Below are 10,225 nucleotides of genomic sequence, written 5' to 3'. Positions count from 1 at the left end.
CGTCCCGGCGCCCCCCGCCCCGCCCCGCCCAGCCTCCGGGTCCCCCCTCCGCGCGGCTCCGTGCCCCCCCCCGCCCCGCCGGGGAGGGAGCCCCCCCCCCCCCCGCTCCCGCGCGCGCGCCCGCCAGTGTTTTCGGACTGCACCAGCCCCGGAGCCCCGCGGCGCCGCGGCCGGCCGGGCGGAGGCTCCTCGTCTGCCGCCGCCGCCCCGCGCCCGCACCGCACCCGCCCCGGCCCCGCGGCTGCGGCGGTGGGCGCTCGGCCGGCCGGCGGGCAGGGCGCGCTCCGCACCTGCGGCGGCCGCTCGGGCGATGGCGCGGCGCGGCCCGGGGCCCCGGGCGTCCTGAGCGCAGCGTCAGCCCGGGGATGCCCGCCGCGCTGCTAGCCCTGGCCATGTCGTCGTCCTTCTTCAACCCCAGCTTCGCCTTCAGCTCGCACTTCGACCCCGGTGAGTCCGCTGGCCGCGCCCCTGGGCCAGCCCTCTGCCCGCTGCGGCTGCCCCCAACCTGCCGGTCCAGCCCGCCAACCCCCCACCCCCACCTCCAGTCCCCCCCCCCCCCCCCACTGCGGACATGATGCTTCCTGAGCCGCGGTTTCCTCTTTTGCATGGAAATTAACCCTTTCCCCACCCTGAGTAGAGCCGCGGGAGGAACTGCTCTGGGAAGGACCCCCTAGGGGCCTGATGGTGGAGGTGGGCAGGCCGCGGTGCCCGCACTGGCACAGCTGAAGCCTCTGGCAGCGGGGTGGGCCGCGGAGGCTCAGGTGACTGGGGCAGGAGGCCTGCATTGGCCCCAGGTGTCCAGGGGAGGAAGTGGCCAGGACCAGGGCCCCCCTGGGAGCTGTGGGAGTGTTGCTTTGGGTCCCAGGCCACCATGGCCCCTTGCCCGCCCATGGTCTTGGTGTGGGAGGCCCCTGTCGGTGCTGGGGGCAGGTTCTAGGGAGCCCTGCCTGGCTGACCAGTAGCCTGCATAGGGAGTTGGGAGCAGCGGCCACCCACAGGACGGCCCACTGGGCAGAGGCTCAGGAGAGATGGGCTTCGGTGGGTGTCCGGGCCCCCTGGACAGTGTGGGGGAAGCAAGGCAGCACCATCTAGCTGGCTGCAGGGGCCCTTGGCACCACATTTACCCGTGGCTGCCTGGCCTCCTGGCGGCGGTGGGCAGGTTCAGTGGGCCCAGCGGCCGGGGGCAGCTGGAGGCCCGCATCCGTCACCAGGAGGTGGTAGGCTTTCTTCCCTCCGTCCCTCCCAGCTCCGGGCCTCCTCCACCAGCCTGAGAGATAAATCCCTGCCCTGGAGCCATGGCCCAGGGGCCCGAGTCCCACCCACATGTCACTGGAGCTTTGGCACAGGCTAATCCAGCCAAAACAAAGCCAGGCGCACATGTGACAGGCTCTCCTGGGTCTCCCTCCCTGGAGCAGGGCCCGGTGTGTGCAGCCACGCGCGGGGTCCCCTGGGCACGGCCCCATCCGAAGGCATTTTGCTCCTGGGAGAAGGGAGCTGACGTGAAGTCTGTCTGTTGGGTTTAGGGTGTGGGTGTCAGTCCCTCAGAAAAGACTTCCCAGGCAACCAACTCCCAGGGCTTGGAGAAGGCGCCGTCATCAGCAGCTGGCCCGGAGGGCGGACAGCAGCAGCCCTGTGCCCGGGCAGCCTTTAGGGACAGGCATCCGGGCCCCTCCAGGCCAGTGCTCCAGGCAGCGTGCCCTCTGGGAGGCGGGGGTCCAGCTTCAGGAAGTGCCGGCCTTGGAACTGGTAGCAGGGTCGTTTGTGCTTGTGTGTGTGTGTGTGTGCACGCCAGGACTGACCCCGGGATGGAAGCCCTCCCCCCACCCGCCCTCTTGCACAATTTGTGGAGCCCAGACTTGCCCTGTGTGGGGTTCACTTACCCCCTCCCTACACTCAGGTATGGGCACAGACCCTTCCCCCACTTTAGAGAAACAACAGTGCCAACAGCTGTGATCAGTGTAATTACAATGTGTCAGTTTAATGACTTACAGGGAAAAAAGTTGTCGGGAGGCTGAGGGGAGGTCTCCTCTGCAAGGTCAGTGAAGGGCAGAGCTGTGTCCTCCCGTAGAGGGGCTGCCCTGAACGGCGGCGGTGGGTAAACGGGCAGGGGTGCAGGGTGTTGGCCCCACGGGAGCGTTGGGGAGGAGGAAAGGTGGGGTCCCCCGGCCTCCCGCTAAGCGCCCAGCGTTCAGAGCCCAGTTCTCACCCGCTGGGGTCTCTCTGCCCAAACCCGCCTCTCTGGGGCTGGTTTCTCATCTGTAAAATGGGATAACAGTGCTTACCCCCCAGGCCCTCGTGGAGGTTAAGTGCCTGGGGAAAACTTGGGGCTTAGTGAACAGAGATGCTATTTTAGAGGTGGCTCCATGGCGCCACCCAAGAGTGGAGAGAGGTGCCTCTTTTTGAGGGCTGCACGTGTTGGGGGGTGCGGGGGACCATGCTGGGGGCATGGTCCGGAGGGCAGGGAAGACCCGAGTTCTTGGCCGTCTTGAAGTTTGTGTCTGTGGTTGCCCAGCAGTCAGGGGTGGACAGAGAGGCCAGGCCCGTGCAGGGAGTCCCTCATAAAGTCACCAGGCCAGGCCATGTGGCTTTCTTGGGATTCCGTGGTGGTCCCTATGGGCGGGAGGCAGTGACGGTGGCAGTTATATTGAAGAGGGGACTGGGGCATTAAGGAATCTGCTCCTGAAATCGTTGTTGCACTACATGCTAACTAATTTGGATGTAAATTAAAAAAATAAAATTAAAAAAGAAATACTAACCAAAAAAAGAAAAAAACAAAGAAAAGGGGACTGAGTTTGAGGCTGAGGCTGTATCTGTTCAAGTGTGACCTGGGGACCCCACCTAAACCAGTGCCTGCCTGGGCCACCACCAGCTCTCAGGTATGGGCAGGGCCAGGTGCCATGGGGGGGGGGGGCAGGTGTGCATGTGTGGTCTTGGGGCACCTTGGGCCTGTGCAGGCTGCCACTTCTGGGGTCCTCTTTCCCAGGATACGGGTGAGGGTGCGGGATTTCTTGGTAGACGTAGCCGTGTGACTTCAGCGCCGTGTGGCCTTGGGCCGAACGAACACTCGACCTCTTTCGAGGTTCAGTCCCAAGTACGTGAAACCTCACCCTGGAGAGACCAGGTGGGAGGCGCGAACTGAGGGATGATGGGTGTGTCACAGGGAGGGTCAGGAGCAGTTGGGCGGGGCCGGGAGGGACAGGATGGTGTGGCCATGAGAGAGTGAGGGTCCCTTCTCCTGTAGGAGTGTCCCGAGGCGGGACCCGGCCGGATGAGGCCTGAGGGACCTCAGTAGGTGTCTGGCAGGTGCCTTGGTCACCGTGCTGCGTTTCTGGGCAGGGCTATGAGTCCCTGATCCCGGGGGGCCTGGGGCTGTCTGAGGGGCCGTCTCCAGGTTCTGGCTTCTCCCCGAGAGCTCCCCTCCCTGACCACGTGGCCCTCTCTGTGCCACCTCAGTTTCCTAAGCTGTAAGGTGCCCACCTCTGGGGGTCACGTGAGGGTTCACGGGGTCGGTGGCATGAAAGCAGGTGTTGGCCACGCCCGTCGAGGCTGACCCGGGGCAGGGGTCCTGTGCACTGGCTGGTGGGACTGGGGGTGTGGGAAAGCTCCTGGAAGACAAGGCAGCCCCGGCCCGTTCCCCCCCGCCTCTCAGCTCATGTCGTGCCCCTGGTGGATCCTCACCCCGAGCCTGGCCCACAGGGAGCTCACTCCCAGCACAGGGTTGGGCACAGCCAGGGCCTTAGGGTGACGCCTCGGTGGGGGGGGGGGGTCTGAGGGGACGAAAGGAGGGGTGTACCTAGGGGAGCTGAGGACCCCGGGGGCGCCCGGGGAACTGGCAGCGGTTTGCAAGCCCGGCTGCCCTGAGGCCTGGCCGGAGCCGGAGGCAGGAGCTCCCAGGCCCCTCTGGGACCACACAGTCACGCGCCCTTCTTGTGCCCTCCGGGGTGGGCCCGCGGGGTGTGGGACAGCAGGGGGAGCCATGTCCCTCCGGGCACAGGGGGAGGGGAGCCGGTTTCTTTGCTTCCCGCACGTTCTCCGTTCTCCGGGAAGCCAGGCTCTGCCCTTCCCTCAGTGGGGCTGTTTCTCCCCCACAGGGCCCTGCACCCACGCAAAGAGGCTCACACACACTCGTACACGCGTGAACGCTCACGGATGCACACATGCCCTCCCGTGAGTGAAAGTGATACACACACCCATGCACATGCTCACGCAGACTCCTGTGCGCACACATATAACCTCACACACACCCCCCCTCCTCATGTGCACTCGCACACATACGTGCTCATACACACCTGTGCGCACACATATAAACCTCGCACACACCTGCACTCATGTGCACACACACGCACGTGCATTCTCACCCACCTGTGCACACACCCGCGCTCCTGTGCGCACGCACACACATGTGCTCACACGCACGTGGCCACACACTGTGCCCACATATAAGCCGTCGCACACGCCTACACTCCTCATGTGCACACGCACGTACAGGTGCACGCCTGCACACGTGCCCCTTCACACCGATGAACACACGTGCACCTTGTGCGGACATGCCGGGGCAGAGCCTGCCCGTTAATAACATGTGTGGTCACCTGCTGGGGCTGGAGAGTGTCCCTTGGGCGCAGTTAGCCCTGAGTGTGGCCTTCTGACCCGCCGGCTGCCCGTCCGTGCTGCCCCGGCCTGCCCCTGACCTGAACTTGGGGCTGGCCTGGACCTGATCCCTCCGAGGCCAGACCATCTCCCCGGCCTTGGGTGACCTTGGGCCGGGCATATCAGTGCCTCTGGCTTCTGTGCATGGATTTTGCCACCACCTTGTCCTTGGGGGTCCCGGCCCATGAGGCCCCCGCCAGGGCCGTGACCTCCTGGTTGTCGCACCCACAGCCCCGTTCTGCTGTTGATTTCTGCTGGCCTGGGTGGGTACTAGGGCATCCTGGGTGGGGTCGTGGCTGAGGGGAGAACCAGATCCCGCCTCCCCCTCGGCCCCCAGCTCCATCACTGCTCTCCTTGAAGTCATGGGGGCAGGGATGTCTGTGCCCGAAGCAGGTGGCCTGGGGCTCCGGGGTCCAGAGCTCTCTGTCCCGGTGGCTGGCCCTCAAAGGCTGCCTCTGCTGTTCCCCGGCCACGGAGCCTTTCCCAAGGGTGGGCCCCTCGACCCACAGTCTTTCCTGGGGGCGCGTGCCTCTCCTTTATCTGGGAAACTCCCCCACGTACCCCATCTTCCCTGCCACAGTGGGCTCCTGGGGGGAATAGTGTCCCCCGCCGAAGTTCCTGTCCATCTGGAGCCTCAGGATGGGAGTCTTCGTAGGTGTTCAGGGTGGGCCTAAGTCCCGTGGCTGAGGTCCTTGCGGGAAAGTGGGAGGCCTCCTGGCACCCCCAGAAACTGGGAAAGGCCGGCAGGACCCGGAGGGAGCGTGGCCCTGACCGAGGACTTCTGGCTTCCAGCGCTGCTGTGCCCCGTCCCCGCTGGTGATGTGCCGTCCGGCAGCCCCTGGTGGCTCCGAGCCTGCCTCCCGCCCTCAGCCTGCCTCCGCCACCTGTGCAGACGGGGCGGCCGTCCCCACCTGGTGGAGCCTTGGGAAGAAAGTGAGGCGACCACGCGCAGGCATCCTCAGGACCTGCCTGTCGCACGGGAAGGGGCGCCAGCGGGACGGCGGCCCGAGGCCTCCCCGCCCCCCGCAGAGGAAGCAGCAGAGGAAGCGAGGGCAGGGGACGCAGGGCCGGAGGCCAGTTCCCAGGCGGCCTGTCTGGGCCGTGTCGATGCCAAGCCCCCCCACCCCCCGCTTCCTCGGGCAGTGGCAGGGCCGAGGCGGGGCGCCTGGGGGCCCCGAGTAGGGTCAGGGGTCTCCGGAGAGTCACTCTGGGGTTAGACCTGCGGTCGGAGCCACGTGGGAGCGGCCGCCCGGAGCCGGGTAAGTGGGGGTTTCTGGGAGGACAGGGGCCGCTCTCCACCGTCGGGCCCCAGGGGACGGGGGCTTGTGGTCTCGAGGCCCCAGCCCCTGCTCTGGGGAGGAGGAAGTGGCAGGACAGGAGTGGGCAGGGCCAGTACAGTGGCTGGGCGGCCTAGGGGTCGGCGCGTGTGTGTGAGGCAGTGGGGTCCTGGCGACGGGGGGTCACCTCCCACGGTGGGGTGTGGCCGGACCTGGCCTTGCTCAGCCCCGGCGAGGGTGCGGTGGTGCCCTCCCCATGAGGGGTGTGCCCACCTGCCGGTCAGAGTGCCCTGGCCGCTGGCCTTGGGCTGGCCGGGGAGACAAGCCGTCCGTCCGTGGGAGCCAGGCCGGGAGCAGGGGAGCCCGGGTCCCACCTCTGGACTCCGCCGAGGCCCCCCCTGTGCCGAGGCCGCGTGGGAGCCCGGCAGCAGGATGGTTCTGGGGACGCCGTCCGGGGGACTTGGGGAGTCCTCGTCGGGGTCTGGCTCCGGGGAGGGTCCCACAGGCTTCGTGCTGTGCCATGTTAAAATTCTTAATGGTTTTGAACAAGGGGCTGCAGGGCCGCCTGTGGTCCCCAGCAGGTGCGGGGGCTCCGACCCCCTGAGTAGGAGGACCCAGGGCCTCCAGTGGCTGTTGCTTGGCCTCAGGCCGGGCGGGTGGGTTGTTTGTCGGGTGTCCGTCCCACTCACGCCGATGGCACTGTTCCTCCAGTGACCTGGTGTGGACGGCCATTGCCTTCTGTCCCCGACTTCCCTATGACAGCTTTGTTGAGATATAATTCACATTCCAAGGGACTCACCCCGCCCCTGGCTTTTTCTTTAATTTCTGAGAGGGGGAGGGGCGGGGGGGGGGACAGAGGCTCTAAGCAGGCTCCACGCAGACAGCAGCGAACCCGATGGACGTGGGGTTCGAACTCAGGAACCGCGCGATCATGACCTGAGCTGGTCACATGCTCAACCGACTGAGCCGCCCAGGCGCCCCGGACTCACCTTCTTGAAGCGCGTACTCCGGTGGTGTTTACTGCACTCACGGAGTCGTGCAACCATCCGAGCGGCGGGGTTAGGAACGCTGGTGTCCCCATGCTGACCGCCATGCCCTCCCCACTCCCTGCCCCCCACCGGCACCGCGTGTGCCTCCAGGGGCTGGCCTCACGTGCACATTTCGTGTCCACAAGTCGCGCAGCGCGGGGTCTCCCTTGTCCCCCCCCCCGTCGGGGCCCTGCTGGGAGAGGGGCTGGAGCCGCTCGGGGTGGGGGCAGCTGCAGTGGACGCCGTGGGCTGCCCAGCGCGTGGTGGCCGCCAACCCGGGGCGCCCCGCGGCAGCCTCGCTTGCCTTTTCCCGCCACCTGGCGCCTTCGAGGCCTTTCCAGCGCCTTGTTGCCCGTTTGCACGTCTCTTCTGTGAACGCCGGTTACAGCCTTTCCCTCATCGGTCGGGCGTGGTGTGGACGCGTCCTGGGCCAAGCTTCTGGCCAGACATGCTCGCGCTTCTGAGCGGGCTGTGCACCCCCCCAAGAGGCAGCTTCCAGCGCCCGTGGATGATCCACCCAAAGGAACGATCTTGCTCAGATCAAAGCCGCGTAGCCTTGGGAGAGGCTGTCCTGGTCCTCGGTGGGGCCCGGGCTCCTTCTGCTAGGCCCGTGGGCGCATTCCTGCTCGTGGCCGAGGCTGCCCCTGGCCTGGGCGACGTCCCTGCCTTCCTCCTTCCCTAGCCGGCCTCACCCCAACTCTGCCCTGCATGGGGTCCAGGCAGAAACTTGGAGGCAAGGATGTCAGGAGATCTGGGCTGGGGCGAGCCTGAGCCCGGTGGCCCCTTGGCCTCTACCAAGCTGCTGTCCCCCAGCAGCCCCCGCCCCGCCGGGCTCGAGAGAAAGCACTCGTCTATCAGCTCCGGCCCCTCGGGGCGGCCTCGTGCCGGGCGTGTGTCAGAACGGGGTCCCCATGTGAACAGAACAGTCGGGCCTGCTTTCCCGGGGTGTCACCCACAGGCCCCCAGGGGGAGTGCGGGCCTTGGACGTGCTGCATGTCTCAGAAGGACAGGAGGACGAGGCCGGGGACCAAGTGGGAGGAGCATTTGTGCAGAGGGCACCGTGTGTCAGCCAGAGGGGAGCATAGAGGCACCCATGTTAGCAGTCCTCACCCAGACCCCCAGGCCCCCTCCTCAGGACCAGCTGTGAGAGTGCACCCATGGTGCAGGAGGGGGCTCTGATGTGGGTGGTGGCCAGGCCTGGGCTTTCTCATGTGTCACTGGACAGTGTGCAGATTGCAGAACTTCCTTCCGTCCCTGTGTTTGTGACAAGCTGGCCTGATGTGGGGCAGAGCCGGCCGGCTGCTCATCTGGCCCTGGGGTTCGGTCCTACGGCGGAACCTGGAGGGAGCCCCCAGGGGTGTGCCCCCCCAAACCGCCAGTGTGCGCTCCAGAGCACGCGCGTGATGGCGGGGAGTGCGTGTGTGTGCACGTATCTGGGAGCAGGCACGTGCGTGTGCACGTGAGGGCCTAGAGGCGTGCGTGGGTGTGCGTGGGTGGGAGACTGAACACATGAAAGCGTGTGAGCGTAGGACCAAATGTGTACGTACTTGAGTGTGTGTGTGTGTGTGTGCACACGTGCGTGTGAGTGCCCGTGTGTAAGGACGTGGGGACCTGTGTGCCGTCCCTCCCCCCTTCTCCGGAAGGAAGGCCCCGGGCCCCCCGCGGAGGTATCCTGCCCCTGGGGAGCTGGAACCCAGGCTTCCCCCTCTTAGGCTCTGGGTGAGGTTCTAGGTCCCGACCCACAGCGACAGCGGGAAGGGGGCTGATACTGGCCACGCCAGCTGCCGGGCCGCCCTCCGTGGATCTGTGGTCGGGGGCTCCGGAAAGAGCCCTCTCGGGTGAGCGGCTGCCATGACCCCACTTGGCCCCTGGCCACAGCCGCCCGGGCAGGCCGTCTGCACCTGCAGGGCTTTGAGCCGTGACCGCCGGCTCCAGGCCTGTCGCTCCAGGTGGACACTTGTCTCTCTTGGAGGGAGCGTGCCTTCACCTCACGGCCCCACCTCTGTCTTTGGGGTGCACGACTGTTCAGATCACCTGCTCACCGTCCAGCCTTGTGTGCACGTCCCCCGCCCCCTGTCCTGCACAGAGCAGGAGACCGGGACTCGGGGGTGAGAGGTTTGGAAGGTTCTGGGGTGGGGGCAGTGGGCCACAGCCTCCCCACCCAGACGCACCTGCGGGGGTGCAGAGGCTGGGCAGCTGCGACCCTGCCCAGAGTCGGGTTCTGAGGTGGGGAGGACGTGGTCAGGTGAGCCTCAGGGCCGTGCGTGACGGTTCTGGATGCAGTCCCGGCTCTTGTGGGGTGTCTCCTGCAGGTGTGGCTTTCGTCCCGGGGGGGGACCGCGCGTGTCTCTGGCTGCCACTCCCACCCCGGCAGCCCGCAGCCCCCCTTACAGACAAGTGGGGGCTCTGGTCCCTGGTCCGTCCTGTCACCGTTCCCGCTTATCTCTGAGATCGGGGGAGGAAGGGAGGAAACACACGAGCCTGGGTCCCCCTGGGAGGCGCCCGGCCACACGAGGGCCCAGACCTGGTGGAGGGCGCCCGTGTCCCCGCTCCAGAATTCCGCTCCTCTAGGGAAAACTTCCACGTCTGGGCCCACAGACCAACCTTCGTGGAGAACCTCTGCCCCCTCCGCCCCCAGCACTGGCTCTGCTCCCAGGACGGCTGGTGGGGGTGGGGACCTCTCCCGCCGGCCACCCCCCCGCCCCGGGAACCCCAGAATCCTGCTGACTCCTGCTTGCTTCGGCAGGGGGCTGGGAGATGGGGGTGTCAGGGGCAGACGATGGGGTCAGTGGGGCCTCCCTGGGACGTTGGCCCCTGACACCCTGGGCACGCAAACTGCCACCCTTAACACTGTTCACTTGCCTCATCCTGTTAACTCAGCAGAACGGCCTCCTGGCTGTGGTTCCTTCCTGTGCAGGACCCCGTTTGCGTCACCGGGCATGGGGGCAGGGGGACTGGTGCCAGGATGTCCTCAGACGCCCGGCCGAGGCCCCGCCCCGGGCCTGCGGCTGATCCCCGCGCTGGAGTCCCCGTGGGCTGGGCTGGGGACCCCTCGGCTGCTCCTGCTGGGGAGTGAGCTCTCCGTGGTGCGAGCAGCAGAGGGCATCAGGCCTCGATGGACAGTACTCTCTGTTGTGGACGTGACCCTTGACCTGGCCTCCACGGGCGTCTGAGTGCTCTCCGGACACTTTGAAATCGAGGTGAAGCTCACGTCACGTAAAGGGGACCGTCTGGAAGTGAGCGATGCAGGGTATTTAGTGCCCAGTGTCGTGC

The 10,225-nt window shown here is 66.6% G+C and overlaps 1 protein-coding gene across 5 annotated transcripts in view; it reads left to right on the top strand.

Moving 5' to 3' along the window:
* The first annotated feature begins 299 nt into the window (after positions 1-299).
* The window catches only part of AATK (apoptosis associated tyrosine kinase), a 32,077-nt gene continuing 22,151 nt past the window's right edge, over positions 300-10,225 (top strand). The window contains exons 1-2 of one of the 5 annotated variants that reach the window (XM_047094130.1): positions 694-704; positions 8,040-10,202. In XM_047094130.1, coding sequence (XP_046950086.1) covers positions 10,196-10,202 — 7 coding nt within the window. In that variant the 5' untranslated portion in view covers positions 694-704; positions 8,040-10,195. Of the gene's footprint in view, positions 448-693; positions 705-5,590; positions 5,907-8,039; positions 10,203-10,225 lie in introns of those variants that run through there. The other 4 variants (XM_047094129.1, XM_047094132.1, XM_047094133.1 and 1 more) reach the window with 4 other exon arrangements.

This window comes from Lynx rufus, unplaced genomic scaffold, assembly GCF_022079265.1.
Source record: "Lynx rufus isolate CCGP_SWC_20201006 ecotype Redwood Valley unplaced genomic scaffold, mLynRuf1.p SCAF_37, whole genome shotgun sequence".
Taxonomy (NCBI): domain Eukaryota; kingdom Metazoa; phylum Chordata; class Mammalia; order Carnivora; family Felidae; genus Lynx; species Lynx rufus.
The sequence above is the reverse complement of the archived record's forward strand: the minus strand, read 5'-3'. Positions and strand labels throughout refer to the sequence as shown.